Genomic DNA, 21502 nt, shown 5'->3' with positions numbered 1-21502 from the left:
CTCACACGCCTGGAAGCCATGACCCCTGTGAGGAGGAAGGGGAGGAGTTTGTCAAGGCAAAGATGCTTTTCAGATTTACATCTTTGCTCTACTTTTTTCCATCCCCTTCAAGCAGACAAAAACAAAACAAAACAAAAGAAAATGAAATGTTTAACTATTAATATGGAATTTTTGATAAACTTACAAGGGCAGAACTCACTTTATCAAATATCTTGACAAGCTTATCAACTGCTAAGAGATGTAGTTTTAGGAGTGAGTGCTTGCCTAGAAAACATGAACACCTGCTTCAATATCTAAAACTAACCGAGAGGGGACAGTATAAACTTACAGAATACAAACCGTTACTGCTTCCAATACTTTGCTTGCACTGAGAAATGTGGGACTGTGGATGCCAAGTTTAGTGCCTTTGGTCAAGTCCCTGATGTTGGCTATCTTGATAGTAAGTCTGAAAATCATTTTAAGCCCTAATTTCCTCCTTTGAAAGCATGACAACACTAACTATGGCTGCTGAAGGAGAAAAATGGGTTGTTGACAAACAGAAAATAATGCTCATGGAATCAAGTAGCAATGGATAAGCATGCTGGGAATACCACACAGGGCTCCAAGATTAGACTGTGGCAAAGACCAGCCACACTGTCACTGTGTCTACCATGCTTTAGGGAAAAAAATACTTAGTTCATACAAGTAAAATGTAACCCAGACATGTGGAGGTTGCGTTAGAGGAAAATATATTGTAATAAAGGTTAGGAATTCAGGAGGATTAGGAGGATCAGTTACCATTTTCTGACTTAAAAGATATGAATATGGCTAACGAGATAGCTCATAAGTTAAGTGCACTTGCTGCTCTTGAAAGGACCAGGTTGTTCGGTTCCCAGCGCCCACATGCTGGTTTATAACCTCTCTTACTCATTCAAGGAGATATGATGCCCTTCTGGTCCCCATGAGGACCAAACACAATGGTACAACATAACAATGTGCAACAGCCAAATATTCATACACATAAAAATATACATAAATCTTTTTTTGAGGAGATGAGTGAAAAATGTGAGCAACAGAGAGTACCTCCAACAGTGACTGAAGAGCAAAAGTGAATGTTTTTGCTGGTCTTAAATGTATCTTTGTTAACTTACTCAACCTAAATTTTACAGTGTTCATATTTAAAATACTTTAGAAGCCCATGGCAACAAATAAATGGAAGAAGATACTCTGATTGAATATCAGCATGGAACCACATTTAGTGAAGTAAAAAGTGGGGGGGGGGGGGGGTAAGCTGGCTAATTTCTAAAGAAAGAAAAGTAAAAATCGATGCTAAAAGCTTTAATATAAAAGAAAGAGCATCAGTCACTCGCAGGAGACACATAAAACAATCACAAACTGTGTAAGAAATGAAATTCCCAATACAGCTAACCTGTTCTTAGCAGAGGAACTGCTGCCTCTAGGGTGGAGATGCAGAACTGAGGAAGACTAAGCTGCTGGAACTGCAGCTCCAGTGCGTCCTCTGCTTCCAGCTCTGGCAGATCTACATGTGCCACATTCAAAGGCGAATGCACAGATATCCTAGAGTTCACACGGGCGTGACTACTACTTCCACTAGAAAGTAAACAAAGAAAGATCTTGAGTATGAAGGCAACTCAAGCAGCAAACTCCTATTCATCGTACTGACTATGTAAGAAGTCTGACAAATTAGACCAAATGCCATACAGAGAACCTCAGACTCTACACAAAGGAGCAAGAAGTACAGCTCAATGGCACTGCACTTACCTAGCATATACTAGGTAAGACTACAACTACACAGACTACAACACCACAGAAGAACAGAAAGATGGAACGTGGAGCAAAACATGCATTCATTTATTCCTTGCTTTCACTATTGAGGACTTTGAAACATGAACATTTCTATAGCAGAAACAGGAACAGTAATAACCCATTGACCTCTAAAAGGAAAACAAGGAGGCTCACAGCAAAGCACTGATGGGAGCAAATCATGAGGATAAAACTAAACAGCTTATACAGTTGCTGATGGCTTCTGTGATTTTTCAACAAATGTTCTAAGTAGGCTAATGTGAGGAACTGAAAAATACCATAGGAAGTGGTTTACTTACCAGGACATTCAATATCATATAATGACTTTAAAAATGCTTTCTCCACTAGAAGATTCTTACTCGGGGTCCTCAAAATCCTGACTTATGTTATGAACATAACACATGACTTATGTTATGAACATAGCTGAATCACTGAAACATGCTGTGTGAACATCCAAAACTCCCCCGATTTTATGCCTATTTCTTTATTTATTAGTTTCAAGATTCCAAACATCCCAAAATGTGGAAGGGAGCCACCCAGTTTTCTCTCAATGTCCCACAGACCGTGTGAGGCAATGGTTCACACATTGAGAACAAGGTAGTAAAGCTTGCTTTATAGCAAAGTAAAAAGAAAACCTCTAAGTCAGCTGTCAGTCACAACATGAGTGCTTGGCTCTCCTGCCACAGCAGCCCCAACTGTGCTCCTTAGCAACTGGTATGGTTTCAACCCCTTGAAAATGCAGGCTTTTCTGCAAGTAATAGCAATAATAACAATGCCTATCCTATTGTAAAATTATCTGAAGGTGACTAAGGAAATCAAGAATGTTAAATGTGTGGTCCTAACACCATGGTCCTGACCATGCAGAATTTGTGTGAGCTTGTAGGGCAGCAGGAACAATAACGGGCTTCCTTATTAAACACTGTGTAGGATGACATGCAAAAATAGGCTACTGTGGAATAATATTTATGACTAGGACAGGCTAACACAGATCTAATGTCATCCCTTGAAATGACATATAAAAAATCTGTATCCACAAAGATAAATTATGCATGCCCCTAGAAAGAGTTCCCATTTAAACAATATTCTCTAACCAATCATATCCATTCACACAGGACTTTAAATTATAATTAAACTTACAAAACGACGTGTATAGATACCATTTTTAAAACATAATTCAGAGATTGAGAGCTCAGTGGATTAAAAGCACTTACCATTAAAGCCTGATGACCTGAGTTAACCCCAAAAGCACATGTAAAAGGTGAAGGAGAGAATCAAATCCACAGTTGTCCTCTGACCTCCACACAAGTAGCATGGCATGCTATCCCTTATCCCAGGCCCTCCTCCCCAACAACACATATAATTTTTTAATGTAATGTTCTATGTATAGCTGATAAAAATAACTTAGTGGATCAAAAAAACCTTTTTTAAAGAAATAGAAAGGAATAGAGAATACAGATTGGTTACAGAATAGTGAAGTGGAGTAAAATGGTGTAAACATGTTTTTTTAAAAAACAAAGCACACACACACACATACATAAAGAGAGTCAGAGACTGAGAGGGAGCATATAAATGTGTACTGAATGCAAACTTCCATTGCCTATACATAGGGCAATAATCCAAGAGAAAATGAGGGAACAATCCTTCTCATAAAATAGACAGACACAGGAGCCAGTCACCTGGAAGACACCGCATCCCAGTCCTGGCCATCTCCTCGGGGTCGCTGGCCTGTGCGCCCAACCACAGAAGGACGAGAGCTACTGCTTCCTGGGGATGGGTTTGGGGAATGGTAAGGACCTCTTGCTTCATGACAGTAAGACAAAGAAGAATTCTGGGAGATTGTGTCTAGAGAAATAAAGAAATATAATTACCCCTAATAGAAACAGACTTCTAATAATGTGATTTAATTATATCCACCAGACTTTTAGCAAAAATTAACAGGACAGAATAATTCTGCGGGTACAAAATTAAAAAAAGTAAAATCATGCTTCCCAGTAATATTTGCACAGCACATTCCTGACCTGATTTTAAGAAGTTCTGGGCAGTGACACCTAAGACTGTGAAACAGAACAATACTGGATAAGTCTCCCCAGCTTTGAACCATATGCAAACATAAAAAAATGAAAGATCATTCCAAATAAGAGCTAAAACTATAAATACTCCTCCCAGTCAACAACAAAAATCCACATGGCAATGAATTCTTAGATACAGAAACCAAAACGTAAACAACAAAAGTAAATAGATAAGCCAGACTACATCACATTTAAACGTTTATGCACCAAAATATATTATAAGATAAGCATAAAGGCAAAATACAGAATGACAAAATATTTGCAAAATATGTATTTAGTAAGGGTTTAATATTTTGAATACATTAATAACTCCCAAAACTCAATAGTAAACAAAGAACCAAGTGAAAATCGGGCAAACATTTTAATAGCCATTTTTCCAAAGTAGACATACAAATAACAACCAGCACATACACACACATACACACACACACACACACACACACACACACACACACACACACACACACACAAAATAGTAGTGAGTTCATCATCCATTGTTAGTGTCTGGAGAGTGATAAGCTGCTTGGCACCTGTGAAATGTCATGATGAAGAGTGGGAGGAAACATGCAGAAGCTTTATGCATTGCTAGTAGACACCTAAAATGATATCGCTATCAACAAAGAGGCCTCACGACCTTCCAGAGCTAAAGAAAGAACTAGCATATGCTCAGTCGTGCATACATTTCAGACTCAAACACACACATGTAGGACACGGTTCACTGACACATGATTCAAGGTAGAAACAACACAAATGTCCCTCAAGAGATAAATAAAAAACACAATCTGGAACATACACACAATGGAAAATTATTCAGCCAAAAGAAGAAATAAAATACAGACACATGGTGTAAAGAAGGCATAGCTTAAAACTATTACAAAGAAAATAAGCCAGAAACAAAAATGGCAAATTCTGTATGATCTCATATGTATCTAGAATGGACAAAATTCACAATAAAATTAAATTAGAGCTTATCAGTAGATGAAGAAAAATAAGAAATGGGGATTTATTACTTAATACCTTTCTTCAGAGTAACAAAATAATGTCTAGAGAGAGCTATAAAACAGTGTGAGCATTAAGTGCATCATCACATAATTGCATTTCAAGTTGTAAGTGCACATGGAGCCTGGTGTGCTGGTTCACGCCTCTAATCTCAGCATTAGGAAGGCTTGAGAATCTTTGTGAACCTGACTGATGCTAGCCGGATCTACAAACCAGTTCCAGGACAGCCAGAGCTGTCTTATGTACATTTGTCAATAAGACATATGATGGTGAAAGTAGCCATAATAGCACTTCATTTCATATGTGTGTTTACAGACAGCCATAGACAATGAAAAAGACGTGATAGATACATTGACAGACTTTGCAAGAGGAAAAAATTAACACCACACACTTCTCACTGTACTTCACAAACCTCTTAGTAAGAGCTTACTAAACTTACTTCCAAAATGCTGAGAGGGTTTCATTGCTGTGAAGAGACCCCACGCCCAAGGCAACGCTTATAAAAGAATGCATTTAACTGGTGCTGGCTTAGTTTCAGAGTGTACTCCACTGTCATCATGGGAGGAAGCATGACAGCATGCAAGCAGACATGGTGCTAGAGGAACCCAGAGTTCTATGTCTTAATCTGAAAGCAGTCAGAAAACTAGAATTCCACACTATGGGGAGCTTAAGCCTAGGAGACCTCAAAGGCCACCACCACAGTGACACAACCCCTCAAACAAAGCCACATCTCCTAATAGTACCACTTCCCATGGGTCAAGCATATTCAATATTCAAGTCACCACAATCTACACGCCCCTATAACCTCTCATCTCACCTCGCTTCCTTGTACCTGACTCGGGACACCCTGCTCTCCCGGGACATGACTGCCTTGCTCAAGCACATCACTTGCACTTGGTGCCATGGTCTCCGACTCCCCCTGAACACTCTTCATGCATCTCTCTTCAAGAGGAAGGCAACTATCCATCCAAAACAAGTATTATCCTATTTCCTTAGAGTACTTCTTACCAGAAACAAACCTGATTTTCACCGTCTTCCTCAAGTGTCTAAAGCATAAAACCACAAGAACAGATTTGCTTGGTCAGTACTACCTACCCAGAGGCTAGTCTATCAGCTGGTGTATAACAGGAGATATGGAACTCCTTCTGTGCTAAAGCATGGGGCACAGCTCTCTCGGATTATCTGCAGAAAGTCCATTAAGAATATTAAGGAGAGCCCATACCTCTAAGTCTATGGTAATTGCAACATAAAATATAAAAACTCTAGTAGCAGAATTTAAGTGAGGCTCCCAAGTAAACAAGGACTGTAAAATGGGGTAACAGATGACTGGAGCTTGGTATTTACCTTTTAAGGAATAGAGTACAAGTACACAGAAATCAGGTTGTAGAGACTATTTGGTCTAGGTCATCCTGCATCCCATCTGTCCACTAGGGGGGCATTTTAACTCTGAAAAGCATGTAGCTGCCAGTACATCTGCATATGCTACATCTTAAAAAGGATAAACATGGCTTTGGTAAAATACAAATCACTGTTTTTCAAACAAAACAATGTTTTAACACAATATATACCTTGCATTAAAATTCCCTAAGGCCCACATGAACTTTCAAAGTCTAAACCCTAGTCCCAGGCACATAATGATTGAGAGTCTGGGGATAAACAGAAAAGCACCCTATAAATGCCTAAGCAAGTAAATTCACCACCAGAAAATGAGACTTCTGTTATCGTCATCCTTAAGATGAAAAGCCAAATGTCTCAGAGGGGAGACACACAGAAAAGAAAAGCAGCCAGCTTTCTCTTCCTCAGAGTACCCAGGGCAGGTGTCTGGCATGTGTCTGTAACTCCAGCTCTGGGGGAATCCAACACCTCTGGCTTCTTGAGGCACCTACACTTATGTGTACATGTCTACAAACAGAAACACAACTACAAATTATTAAAAATAATAAATATTAATCGTTAAAAAAATAATTTTGAAACCATCTGTAAAGGAACATATTCCTTTTTCTGAGAAAATTCCAGAAAATTATGAACAATGAATGCCCTGACCTCCTATACTTAGCACTCCACTGACCTTTCCTGACCTAGTTTGTCCTGCAAATCCATACAACCACAAGGCATATGAAACCCCAAAGAAAAGTTCTTTTAATAAAAAACAAAGCATACTAAAACATTTTGATCTAAGATTTTACTAAATCCTTTGAGCAATGTAACTTCACAAGCCACCAACATCACATATATCGCCATCACATCATAAGACTGTGAAAGCAAATCTCTTTAGATGTGGGCTGTCATTCAGTGTATGATGAGACTCATTTTCTAAGTAACTTACACTTTGCTTTATTTAAAAACAAAAAGAAAATGGGCTCAATGTGGTTCTCTCATTTGCCTCGTTCCTATTCAAGGAGCCAATACATCTGAGGAGTGGGGATATGTACTGAGAAAGGCAAAGCGTACATAGTCAACTTTCAAGTGAGACGGACAGTTCTCAGAAGAAGATAAAGAATATCGCTACCTGGTTAACCGATAAGCAAAATACCTTGTTTATTCGAGAAAAGGTTGGGGTCTCTGTAAAAGTTTAGTCTCTTTCTTAAGCTTGTGCACAGCTGCTGCAAACAGGACACTGACTGTAACGCCAGACGATGCTTCCCATCACCTCCAAAGGCCAGCTTCACCAGACACAGAAGGCCCTGCAATGGGAGGGAAAGTCATTAGAGAAAGAGAGCTCAGCCCCACGGAACACTGTCGCCAGGCGTGGTGGTCAGAAGGGCCACCACAACTTCAAGGCAGCAGTCTGATCTGCATAGCAAGTTCCAGAGCTTATATAACAAGACCTGCATTTTTAAAATTTAACATTTTTAGAACTACATAAAAAAATTAAAAAATAAAAATGAATGTGACATGTAAGTAAAGAAAGGTAAATAAGCAAAAAAGCAGATTGCAAATTTCCATAAAACATGAGAAACTTGGGTATACAAGCCTGACAACCAGAGTTTGATACCCAGAACACACATAAAATAAAAGGAGGGAATCACCTTCCTAAAGTTGTCTGATGACATGAACATAAACAAATACATATCATGATCACTCAACATGATAATAATAATTAAATATATTTTATTCAAACAAAAGAAAAAAGTGTTTGAAGAAGATACTAGCAAAAATTATAGCAAAATTCAACATTGTCCAAAGGTGAGAAAATTAAACAAGTCAACGTGGCACCACATGCCTGCTTCAGTACCCACTACTCAGATATTCAGTACACTTGAGCCCATGTGAGTCTGAGACAAACCTGGGGACACAGCCAGACCTCATCTCAGTGACAATGTTTAAAAGCTAACTAGGCCTGGTGCAATGGCAATAAGAGCACGAGTTGCTTTTGCAGAGAACCTGGGCTTAATCCCCTATACTCACATGGTTGCTCACAACTATCAGGGTTAGAGTTAGGATTACATAACTCCAGTTCGTGGGAACCTGATGCCCACTTCTGACCTCCATGGGCTTCAGGAGCACACAGCACATGATGCAGGCATATATGTAGACAAAACACTCATACATGTAAAATAAAAAGTAATTAAGTACAAATAATAAAAAAGCTGACTGAATCAGTCAGTATCTTCTATTTCTCACTGGAAGAAAAGTGTTTCTAAGGTCACTTACTACACAGTACAGAGTCACAGCACACAGAGTCACAGCAAGTCCTCTGCACCTCATGCATCTGAAACACTGTACAGGCTTTAGTAATAAACAGCTTTTTGTTTCCATTTGCCATCTGTGATGGAAGGCACCCACACTTCCAATCAGAGGTCCATTCGGCCTGAGTGAGAAGAGAACACTCGCGTATTGTGAGATGCTGTGGATATGTTACAGTCCCCACTTAGATCTCTCTCTATTGGAGAGACAAGAGACTGCATAAAGGAAAAGGGTAATCAATATTAATCTTTGATAGTGTATTTCTTCAGCATTATTCTCTAAATATAAAACATTAAACATAAAGATTATCACCGCCCACTCTTCCTAAGCTTACTCTCTTAGATTACCCATAAATGGGGTTGATGAGATGGCTCAGTGGGTAGACATGTGCCATGCAACCTGGCAACCTAAGCTTGATCCCCAGAACCCACATCAAGATGGAGAATCATACACACACTTTGATATAGAAATTTAAAACTTTAGAAAATCCCAAAAAAATGAGAATTTAAGATAGACAGACTTGACTAAGAAAGACTAAATTAAACTATTGTTCACTAAAACAACGGTAACTATCCAGATAAGTTAGAGAGAAGGTAGTTCAAGTAACTCAGTACTTCATTTTTAAAATTAAAATTAACACAAAGACTCTGACTTCCCAAGGACAATTACTCTCCCACACATTTCACTAATTTGTGGAAAGATAAAACGTTGTTTTAAAGCCTAAAACAATTACAGCATATACTTACCTGGACAATCTTTGGCCTCTGAAGAAAAATCTCAGCAGGAAAGTCTTGCATGATCACATCCTTTAGAAGCTCACAGGTGTTCCAGATCAGCGTGTGGTTACTACTTCTCAAAGAGCTACAACAGAGCTAGATGTCAGGAAGAATACAGGTACATCTACACCTGCCTCTGCAGCCTGATGGCACAATGTCTCTGTTGGCACCTTAAGCCCCACCAGAGGCATCACTTGTCCCTGGATGCATCCTCCTATCTTTTCCGTGTCGACTCTGAGAAGGCACTTATATATTCTTAATTCAGTGACTGCTTACTGGTTTTGCATCCTCCACTAGACCATGCTCCAGAACAGTAACTATGTTGTCACATTAATCACTGAATGTGAAGACGATCACTACTCTACCAAATGGGACTGGTGAGTCAAATACAGTTTCCTAATTAAAAGGGGAAAAAAAATGACAACCTGTAGAGGGGTAATTTCTGGGACATCGATTCACCAGTTATCTTCCCTGTTCTAGATGTCCTTTATCCCAAACCCTTAGCTTCCGCTTCTCTAAGGATGCAGCAACTGTATACAATCCACATCAAGAATTCAGCTAGAGTTATTCTACCTCTTCCTTAGGTACTGACTCACAACTAATGATGCACCCCCAGCCAACCTAAGGTAGGCACTACCTCTTCAATACTTTGTCCTAAAACAGTAATATAAGCATTACCAGCAATCGCCTGTATTTTGCCTTAACTCTTTCAAATTTGATTTTTCTTCTAAACTCATACCTCATCAAAAGAGACAATTCATTTATTCTGATTTCAATTAAATTACACCAAGTAAATATGGATATTTAAAACACCATCTGGGAGCTGGAGAGATGCCTCAAGGCTTAAGAGCTCTGGCTGTTCTTCCAGAGCTCCAGAGTTCAATTCCCTGCAACCATGTGGTGGCTTGTAACTATCTATGATCAGATCTGGTACCTCCTTCTGTCCTGCAGGCATACTGTGTGTTCTATAGGCAGAACATTGTATTCATAATAATAAATGCATGCATACATACATATATAAACCACTATCTGGGACTGGAGAAATAACTCAGTAGTCAAGGGCACATGCTGATCTTACAGAGGACCCAATTTCAGTTCCCTGTACCCTCATTAATCAGCTAACAACCTGTAACTCCTGCTTCTGGGATGCTATCTTCTGGACTTCTCTGGCACCTGCACTCACACATGCACAAACCCACACATAGACACATTAAATTGATTAAAACTACAAATGAAACTTTTTCTTTTAAAAAATTTTAAGGGTCTCACTATTTTACCCTGGCTAAACTCAAACTCATAGAGATCCACCTGACTCTACCTCAAGAATACCAGCACTAAAAGTATGTGCCATTATGGTCCGTCCTAAAAATAAACCTTAAATATTAAAAAAAAAAAAAAAAAAAAAAAAAAGACTCTGCAAGCTTTTAGAAACCAGACCCTCCTTTTAAAAACCCTGCTAATTTAAGATCAACACACACTAGAGAAGACTGGTGCAGGTATCTCCAACCTTCTCAATACCGTTAAGTTTTCCTCCTCCAAACAGCTTATGTTTAGTTTTCCCATTGTTCCTCATGAAGGGCACAGGAAATACTCAGACAGTCTACACAATTAGGAATAACATGTCAGAAAAGAGTATGTAAGCTTCCAACCACAGATGACACTAGGTGTGACCCAGGTATGCAGAACTTGTTTATCATCACAGCAAATGTTAGGGGGAAGATGGAAGGAGCAACAGGAATTCAAGGTCATCCTTGGATACACATATTAAGCTTGAGGTCAGCCTGGGCTACGTAATTTCCTACCTGGGGCGGGGGGGAAAATGAACATGTAGATGCAACAATTTTACTGAAAATCACATTCCAGAACTTGTTATCTTTTCCAGAAGAAAATGCCTGGTGATAACTATCAGATTTCATTGCTACAAGGAACCAAAAAGATCTGTACCTTTCATTGGAAGAGAGAACATGTCTGTCTGTTGTTGTCAGAGGTAGCCAAGGAAACACAGAGAACCTCAGCCACTTCACAGTCCGGTTTCCTGTTAAATAAACAGCAAAACTTAGTGCTCAAATATAATGGTGTGCTAATACTCTGTCAAATGGTTTGTGAACTCATTAGATGCAGAGATTATCATTAAATTCCTTACTGCTCCAGACAGAGAAAGTACAGCATGTAACACAGCTTTAGGTGCTTCCTGTTCCCTTATGTCTTTATTCAGCCTTTAAGTTGCCATGAAAGCTTTTTAACAGCAGAGGGTTCTAATTCAGTTTATTTTAATTTTTGATATCAGTAGACACTCTTTTAGCACATCCTTTCATCTTAACTATAACATGTATTACACTATTAACTTGTACAATTTTTAACCATTCACTGTCACCTAGGACAAGCTTTTCAACTTTTGTCAGTGTCTTAGTTGCTAAAACAGGGACACTAGGACTTAAGTATATTAACAGTATTTGAGCCACATAGTCAGGTGATGGTCGTGTACCCCACTGGATAACACCAAATCTCACTGTGGCTCGGTTAGTATTCATTCACTCCTTCAAATAGTCCACACTGGATGCCTGATACATTTTTAGCACTGTTTCAAATATTGAGAGAGTGGTGCTGTCACAGCTTATTACATTAGGAAGGAGACAAGCAGTAAACATACATATAATTTGCTAGAAAGGAATGTCAAGAGACGGTCAATCAAAAAGTTCTGTGACACAGGAGGCACTAAGAACAGAATCAGAAACAGTACAACCAGTCAAGTCTTAGTTACTTTTGGTCAATGTGAAACAAGATAGTTATCTGGGGGTAAGATAACAACTAAGAAAATATCTCCATAAAACTGTCTGTAGGGCATTTTACTGATTAATCACTGATGAGGGAGGGCCCAGGTCCTAGAAGGTAGTACTGAGTAGAACAGGTAAGTGGTCCGAGAAAGCCATGGAGAACAAGCCAATAACAAGCATTCTTCTATGGTCTTTGCTTCAGTTCCTGCCTTGAGTTTCTTCCCTGACTTCCTTCATGATAGCCTATAAACTATAAGATGAAACAGATCCTGTCCTTTCAATCAAAAACATAATTTTAGTCATGGTGTTTATCACATCAATAGAAAACAAACTAATATAAGTCATTACAAACAATCATCAGGAAGGTCCCCACAACAGAGGTACAAGAGCAGAAACCATACATAGGACACACACATGCACACACACACACACACACACACACACACACACACACACACACAAAACAAACACACTGGCTGGGCCAGTATGGATCTTTTTATTTACCAGCCAAACATCTCCCTATTTATACACACCCGCTGGCCCTGGTGGTACTTCCATCTGCTGGAAATTACTTTTGTCTTGGGGAAAATATCCCGTTAAAACTTCAGGTTGTTGTGACAATTCTGAAAGAAAAATATATTAGTTACTATGCTATCAATTCACCTGCTACAACAAAAAAAATCCATCTTAAAGTGTACTATTTTTTCTCACTCTTTCAATGATTATTAAAACTAAATAAATAAATAATAAAAATAAAAAGGCAACCAAACTTATGCTCTGAATATTGTATATTCCAAAACAAGAAAGAAAAAAAAAGGGGGTCTGTTCAGCCAAATTCCAAGTAAGGTGTTTTTTCCTCTCTTTCACTGTATGGTAAATATAGTTACTAATTAGATTGAAAATATCCATGGTGAAGATGAGTCTGCTCAAAGTATCAAATGATGACTGCCCACCTGGGTTTCTTAGTCTGTCTCCTTTCTCTTCATTACTCAAATTTATAGTTCCCTGTTGCTTTAGTTCTCACTGAATAGGCTCAGAAAAGGATTGCAAAAAAAAAAAAAAAAAAAAAAAGGACATGAATTGGCAAGGTGGCCCAGCTGGTAAAGGCACTACCCACCAAGCCTGACAGCCTGAATTTAATCTCTGGGACCTATACTGGTGGAAGAGATAGAAATGACTCCCAAAAATGTCCTCTGTTCTCCACAGGCATGTCATGGATGACATTCATCCATATACATATAACCCATATACTTACATAGAAACATACATACATATGTGTACACACACATAAACATAATAGACTTTAAAGAAAATATAATGCAGAAAAGCAGTTACCAATTTGATCAGTTTGGTAAGAGGCAGAGCACAGTGCAGGAACTTCTGAAGGAAGAATGAAAAGTCCATCGAGAATGCCATCAATCTCAGCCTGTATTGCTGGCTCCACATTTGGTCGGAGCTTAGATAAAAACTCTACTGCACCAAGGTCAGTCAGGTGCTGGACAGCTGGGGGGTACTACAGTAAAAGAAATATTCTTGAGAATAGCCACAAACACAGAAACTTCTAAACTTCATTTTACCACAATCAAAACATAGCAATTTTAGTATAACAAATATTTCATGTTTTGAAAAGCAAACTCTAAGTTACTTCATTCTGAACAACTTCCATGTATCAAACATAAAGGAAAACAGACAAACTTAAGAGAGAGACATACACAAGAGAAAGAAAACAGCACTCTGAACACTAAAAACACACACTACCAATTCCTCTTTTATTTTTAAATGTTTTATTGCTAATACAGTCACCTTAAAAATTGGGTTCCATTATAGAACTTTCATGTATATGCATCATTGTACTTTTGTCTTCCCATCATACGAGAGCACACACACACACACACACACACACACACACACACACACACACACACACACACACACTGGCTGGTCCCTATCTCATAGGATCCCTTCAACTTCCATGCCTTTTTTTTATATATATAGTAAGTTGCTTTCCTCTACTGATACTTTATCTTAGTCTTTTTACTATAATCAAAATGCTGAAGTCATTAGGATTCCCCCATGAGAATAATGACTTAAAGAGACTGAATTTACACTGACATTTGACATTGGTCCTTAAAATTAAATTATTCTTAACATAGGTACAGAAAGAGAAAAAATATTTTCATGTACGTTAATTAAACATATTTAAATATGCTACTTTTTAATACTGGAAACGTCTAATTTAAACATGAAATACCAGGAAAATGAGAAAAACGAGCATCAAATAATCAAAAAAAAAAGAACTTAGAAGTTCTACTTCAAGGTAGATAATAACAAGCAATGTCTACTCAGATGAATTAAAATTGAACACGGGTGTCTTCAAAAAATTAATGCCAAGTATGCCTTATTTTTCAATTAAACCTTTCAATAAATGCTACAGTTAACTTAGACGATAGTTGTTTTATTTCAAAACAACTTTACCTTAACCAATCTGCTTAACAAGTTCAGAACCTCCTCTTTCATTGGGACGGATGGAAAATTGAACCATTCGAGCAAATGGAGAAAAAGCAACCTTTCCTGAATCAAGTCAGCATAGCATATCAAGTTGTGCTCGATCTTACACAGGATACTTTTGAGGGCGCGTTCCCTGATCTCCGCCAGCTGATGGCCTGTCAGAAAAGTTGGCACAAAGTAATTTTATCTCCCGATTCTGGAAAGACGACCCACTCACAACTTATTCTTAATATACGTGAACCCCCTCCAACCTCCTGGAGAGAAAGCTGGATGTAACTAAACCGCGGTGCGAGGGATGCGGCCAAGGATTACACTATGTGAGCAAGGTTAGCGGGCAATTCTGGGCAAGCAGGGACTAGGAATGGTGACCGCGCGACCCGGCCGCCGGAAAGCAGCACCACCAAGCGAAGACCAGAGGGCTCCTCCGACCCTGGGTAACACAGACAGTTACCGAGCTTCCTGATGAGCCCCGCCAGAACCATCTCTGCACCACAATCTGTCGCCGCCGGAGAATTAAACTGTCGCGCCACAGAATCCTGTCATAATTAATATCCTCCGGAAACTCGGCCGAAAGGAACAGAGGTTCCACGATGTCTAACCTAGCCACCCTTAGAACAGAGAGCATTGGGTGAAATGTTTCCCAATACTTCCGTCACCACACAAGTTTAGGATCGCTCTCTGGTACTGCTGCTCAACCCCTAGACCTCAATCTCAGTCCCAAAACGCCTAAGGAAAAGGGGAGTCAAGAAGAGGTAGAACCCTTTTCCGCCCGAGTGCATTTCGGGAGTTGTAGTCCTGGCTCAGCCACGCTCCCTCCAGAAGTTCCGGACACGCCCCTTCGCCCTTGGTATTGAGTTCCGGTTTTCAGTGGCGGGCTAGGAAGCGGGCTCTTTGGATCTGGCAACAACCCAAGGCTCCTGTGTGATTTGTTCAGACCGTGCAAGTCTGAATGTTTAGCTTCTAGAGCTTGGGTTTTGTTTTGTGTAGTTGCTCTTTCCAACTCTCTTCCTGATTATTAAAGGACTCAAGCTGTATAATGTAACTGCAAATTTCAGCGTCTAGGATACCTGACTTCAAAGTATGCACAAGCAAGACTAAAAGGGAGGAGGGAGGAAAAAAGAAGAGAAAGGAAGGAAGGAAGGAAGGAAGGAAGAAGGAAAGAAGGAAGGGAAGAAAGAAAGGGCATGAGAAGATTCTATTTGATGCTTTCCAAGTGCCTGTGCCTTTTCCATGTTTTTCTAGCATACGCTGTAATCAGTCTCGATGAAATGAAATTGCAAATGATAGTAAGAGTGATGACAAAGCTAAATTTATAAAATTCTTTGCATTTTAAGGAACATTTTATTGTAATGGTCTTTTCTATTTCCTAGGAAGGAAGGGGATGTCAATCAAAATAGATAACTCACTCTTTTCTTGCAAAAAAAGGGAAATTTAAAAAGAAGTGCCCATCAAAAGTCACACCAAATACTTTGACTAAAGAGCTAGCTTTCTGTTTCTGGCCTCCATTAGAACAGTGCTACTTTGGTCTGTCCGCGTGCGTGTGCGTGTGCATGTGCGTGTGTGTGTGTTTCACATAAACAATAGAAATGTAGTGAGCCCAAAAAGTAAAATGAAGAAATACCTGCAAGGAAGAGGACTTGCAGGAAATGTGGCAGAAACAAGAAAGTGAGAAATTCAATGAAATTAGTTTATTTGGGAAAAAGAAAAGGATAGAAAGGTTGCTGCTAGTTTCTAAATATTTTCTATTTGGCTTTCTGATAGTTCCTCCCAGCCATTTCAGTCCCATGGCAGCTGACTAGTACTGATGAGAACACAGTATCTTCTAATTCCTGACCGTCTAGCTCCAGGCAAAAGCATACTTGTTTACTTAATCAAGACTCCACTTAGCTCTGCCTAAAATGGCTTGGCCAAAATTTAACTATAGCTTCCACCTCTGAATCAAAGCACCTCAAAAATAATGTGCCAAGAAGACCAAAAAGTAGAAACTTCAAAGGACCATTACACAACTTCAGAACTGAGCAGTCAACCCAAACACAAAACATATACTTGTAGATTGGAACTGCACATGACCATAAACAGAAATAGTGGGAATAACTTGTCACTGGTATTTCTAAAAAACCAGTCTTAGATGATGAGTGACCAGGTATGCAGTGGATAAAGGGTAATAATACTATTGGGAAATATCAACATAAGCATGATGACTTACCTCAATTTGGGAGGGATAACTATAAAAAGGTCTGTGCATTGTTGCACTTATGACCAATGTGAACATTTTACTTTTATAAACTGTTGTTGTTATTGTTGATATTACATGGGTTAAAGTAAAATGATCCCTTCTCCAAAATGGTTGAAAGCAAATATATTTTGTATTTTAGGGTTTTTTGTTTGATTGATTGATTTTTGGAATATTTATCTACACTTAATGAGTTAATTTGGACATGGGAACCAAGCCTAGTGAGAAATTTTATTTCATATGTACTTTCTTAGCATGGTCTAAATTTTATACATTATCTTGTGTGATCTGTGTGATATGTGTATGTAATGTGTGTGTGTGTGTGTGTGTGTGTGTGTGTGTGTGTGTGTGAATGATGTCTTTATGTGATGTGTGTACTTTGATATATGAACAGGTTTCAGATTCATTTTACCTCTGGGAGCTAGAGATGTTGAGCTGCGTGCCTGTGGGTGCTGGGATAAGAACTCGAATGCTTAGAAATTGCAGTAAGCACTCTCCAACCCTTTCATAATACTATAACTGTGCAACATCTGTACCCTCAAAATGTTCAATTTTGGAGAGTTTGAGATTTTTGATTTTTTAATTAAAAATGTTCATGCTGGATGACTTTTATAATCAGGCAAAAGTATTAACTATTATTTACTACATTCAAAACAAAGAAATTTATCTAGAATTTGGTTATTGTATTATATTGTATTGACTAAACATTGATCTGACCATCTTCCTTCAAAGAATCAATCTTCAGTTTCTTAATTCTGCTATTTAAAAAACACACACTCATATTAAAAATTCTTTCAATTAATTATTGTGGCTGTAGTCATGAGTATAGTTGGCTTTAGAAAAGACTTGCTTCCAATGTTTTCTTGTGTGAAAAAAGGTCAGGCTGGACATTACTAAGATCAGTGAAAGATAAGATCTCAAATATGATCAGGGATGGATGACCATCCACAGTCCTTTAACTGTCTCTTAGTGGGTTGCCAAAGGGACTGACAAAGGTACCTAGGCAAAGGAACAGATTTGGTCAAAGCTTGAATATCACAGAAGTTAACTTGGCTTAGCAGGGTGGGAATTCCATATGGGCAGCTTGGTTACTGTGACTCTGGAATATCTTATTTATGAGCTAGCTGGGATTATGACCACTCTCGATGAGAATCTCAAATAATCAAAGGATAGTTGCCTCCCTCTTGGTAGTTCTGGACTTAAGTTTCAACACTTCAGAAACAGGGCTGCGTATAATCTCAAAGAAATCTATTTGTACAGCCACAGTCAGGCACCACTTTCAGTGAAAGAAAATGGATGCATTCTCTCCATGTGGATAACGTTATTGGCTTCAGGAGAATATCATTTCCCAACTTCCAACAATTAATTGGAATCCTAATTTATTTATGAAAACAATGTATAAAAAGAGCAAACAATAAAGATTCCTAAACAGAGGAAGCTCAAGCCAACGGTTGTGTAGAAGTTTTGTTCATTATCTACTGGAAAGTCCATGTTCTTTGGGACTTTCAAAAAGTTACCCAAATGACAGCCTGTGTTATTTAAGAATAAAGGTCACAATTTATTAATAATAGTGATCGCTAAGAAGAAAAAAATGGTTAAAGCCTGAGGTTTCATTCCCCACTTATGAATTCTCCAAACCAGGCACCATAACTTCATTCTATTAATTCACACAATATTTAATTTTTTAAAGCATCATAAAATTCTAGCTTATCCTTCCAATACGAAAATAGAAAGCTGATAAATATTTTATGCCATTTTAAAGCAGAAAGATTAGAACAAAAAAAAAAAATGATTACATCTCCAGAAGCAGAGTCTCATGGGCTTGAGTATTGCTTCCATCGTACAATTAGTGCATACACTTCTTAATTATAGAAATCAGAAATAAATACAGTCATAATTAACTGTCTATCTGAACCAATGCACCAATACAATTCTTGGGGAAAGAGTAATTTTTTCAACAAATGTGATAAGTAGGGATCTACATGGAAGGGATGAGTAGGCCTCCCTCATAATATGTGGATAACTATCACTGATGTGCCACAGAACAAACTGTTAATTTCTCAGCAAAATTATCAGCTCTAAATATTTATTATTGTGGGCTAAGGATTGCTTTTCAAAAAAAAAAAAAAAAAAAAAAAAAAAAAGTCCTTGTGTTTATAAGGACATCACCATGAAAATGAAAAGCCAGTCCACAGAACATGAGTAAATATTTACAAAATATATATCACATAAAGATATATTGTCCTAGATTTCTTTTTAAAACTCTTAAAACACAACAATAAAGTGAACTTAACAAAAGTTCTATTTAAAAACTGCCAAGGATCAGAATAGACCTTTTACCAAGAAGACATACAGATGACCAATCGATGTGTGGTAAGGCCCCCAACCTGAGTCAAAAAGACAGAATTATACTATAGTTGCATAAGAAAAGAGGAGGCATAGTATTGCTGGTATGCATTGGGGGAAACTAGAAACCTCAGACATTAATTTTAGAAATATAAAGTGTTGGGTGGTTATGAAAAATAGTGAAAATGAAAACAGAATTGCCACAGAGCTTAGCAATTCTCCTCCGGAATATACACAAGCGACCCTTGTCTTATACTCCAAAATAATTCATGCACCCAAAATGTCACATTGTTATGAAAAGCAGGATGAAACATCATACTGTCCTGCTCCATCCCACCCAAAGTGTGAGGCACCTCTTTGTCTGCAGTTGCAGACCGTGTATGCTGCCTTCCCACTCAATGTAGTATCTTCCTTGGTTACCAGATAAACTATTGTGGTACCAAAAACTTGTGGTCAACTAAGCCTTTGAGCAGGCCTCCTGGGAGGCTAGTAGAGATGTGGACTGTGGTGCCATGGCCTCTACTCCTCGACCACATTGGGGTGCATGGGGGTGTCGTGTGCTTGCATGTGCACGGGCACTCATGTGTGTGTGTGTGTGTGTGTGTGTGTGTGTGTGTGTGTGTGTGTATTCAATGGTCCAATGGATACAAAGGGCAGCTTAGAGGAATTAGTTCTTATTTATTGTATCCAAAGCATCAGACTCAAGTCATCAGGCTTGGCAATAGTTCCCTTTCCCCGATGATCCTTCTTGCCAGCCCTCAAATCTCTTACAAATACTAATACACTCCCAAAGGGAACTTTAACATACAAATGTGGGGTAGGATGCAAGCTGAAATAGAAAAGAGAAAAAAATGCCTAGACATTTCTCTGAAGATGATATGCAAATAGCAAAGGAGTACACAAAGAGATATGATTATTGAACATGACTAGTCATTAAAGAAATGCATACTTAAGCCACAATAAATATCTATAGAAAGAGCCCAGTGGCACTGTGCTTGCTTGTATAAGACTCCAGTTAGCTGCCCAGTGCTACAGTATGCCAGCATTTTACACCCATCAAAGCCAACCATCAAAAATAAGCACAAAATAACAAGTTTTAGCAATGATGTGGAGAAATTGGAAAGCATGTGTTTGTTTGAAAGGAATGTAAAATGGTGTATCCACTATGGGAAGAAGTATGGCTGCCTCTCAAAATTATAAACATGAAATTATCATTTGGTTTAGCAATATCACTTCTGGATATATACTGAAAAGAATTGAGGGCAATAATTCAAAGAGATACTTATAAACCTTTGTTCTCAGTAGTATTATTAAAATAGCAATATATGGGAAAACGCAATTGTCCATTGACAGATGAATGAGTAAACAAATGTGACCCGTATATATAATGAAACACTGTTCAGCCTTAAAATTGAATTCTAGCAGTGCTACAATGTCAACAACCCTTTACTATATTGGGATAACTAAACTAGGCCTCTCACAAAATAACGAGTTCTGTGGTTCTGGTGAGATCAAGAGATAGAAACTGGTGAAGCAATTTAAGACAGAAACCTCAGAAGATTCTTGTCCTTGGCAAAAAAAAAAAAAAAAAATGGATAATATCCTTGGTTCTGTCCTGACTTGAAGCCAGAAGGCCAGAAGGGGCCTCTGGTTCAGTTCTGGATTCTGTCACTTTTCCTGGCTGAACCTTGCTGCTTAGAAGCCATGTGCTGGGCTGCAACTGGAAATGAGAGGCACCAGGGCTGAACACCTCCTCACACTACAACCTAGTATCTGCTCTAAGACCTACAAGAACCCCTGGAAAAGAAATTCAGTAGTACCCCATTTTCTGGGAGCCACTGCAGGTACACAGCAACTCTGCCTTCCTTATTTCTCTTAACCCCCCCCCCCACCTAAAACCCTATAATAAAAGTCCTTTCTAAAGTCAGCTTTCTGTGTCCACGAAATTCATTGTTAAAATTTCCATTGACTTGGTATAAACTGATGACTTGGCAGAAGTGTTGCATGATCTGGGGTGTCTGGCATCTTAACTCTTGAGTGAAATCCCACCAAATTTAAGAAGTCTGCTCACACTCAGTGACTATCCTCCACACCCCCTTCAACTCTACATCTAGTATGTGAAGTTTTTAACACAGTAACTTCATAGAGACAGAAGACAGAATTTATGTAGGCTAGACGCACAGGGAAGTTAAGGAGGTATAGGAAGAAACTGGAGCCTCTTGGCCCAGATTTGTCTTACATTTTAGTGGCTGGGAAGCATAAATGTCAGCACAGATAGAAAATTAAAAATATGTTGCTATGAAGAAC

At 38.6% G+C, this 21502-nt stretch overlaps 1 protein-coding gene across 1 annotated transcript in view; it reads right to left on the bottom strand.

Moving 5' to 3' along the window:
• The window catches only part of RTTN (rotatin), a gene marked incomplete at its 5' end in the record, with an annotated part of 151621 nt that extends 136523 nt beyond the window's left edge, over positions 1-15098 (bottom strand). The window contains 9 exons of the mRNA XM_080919983.1: positions 1409-1590; positions 3480-3645; positions 7405-7555; positions 9305-9419; positions 11279-11369; positions 12642-12731; positions 13444-13621; positions 14584-14771; positions 15068-15098. Coding sequence (XP_080776109.1) covers positions 1409-1590; positions 3480-3645; positions 7405-7555; positions 9305-9419; positions 11279-11369; positions 12642-12731; positions 13444-13621; positions 14584-14771; positions 15068-15098 — 1192 coding nt within the window. The remainder of the gene's footprint in view (positions 1-1408; positions 1591-3479; positions 3646-7404; positions 7556-9304; positions 9420-11278; positions 11370-12641; positions 12732-13443; positions 13622-14583; positions 14772-15067) is intronic.
• Between the last annotated feature and the right edge of the window lie 6404 nt (positions 15099-21502).

This window comes from Micromys minutus (genome assembly GCF_963924665.1).
Source record: "Micromys minutus genome assembly, chromosome: 8".
Classification (NCBI taxonomy): Eukaryota; Metazoa; Chordata; class Mammalia; order Rodentia; family Muridae; genus Micromys; species Micromys minutus.
Note: the sequence above shows the minus strand (reverse complement) of the source record. Positions and strands in the feature narration are given on the sequence as shown.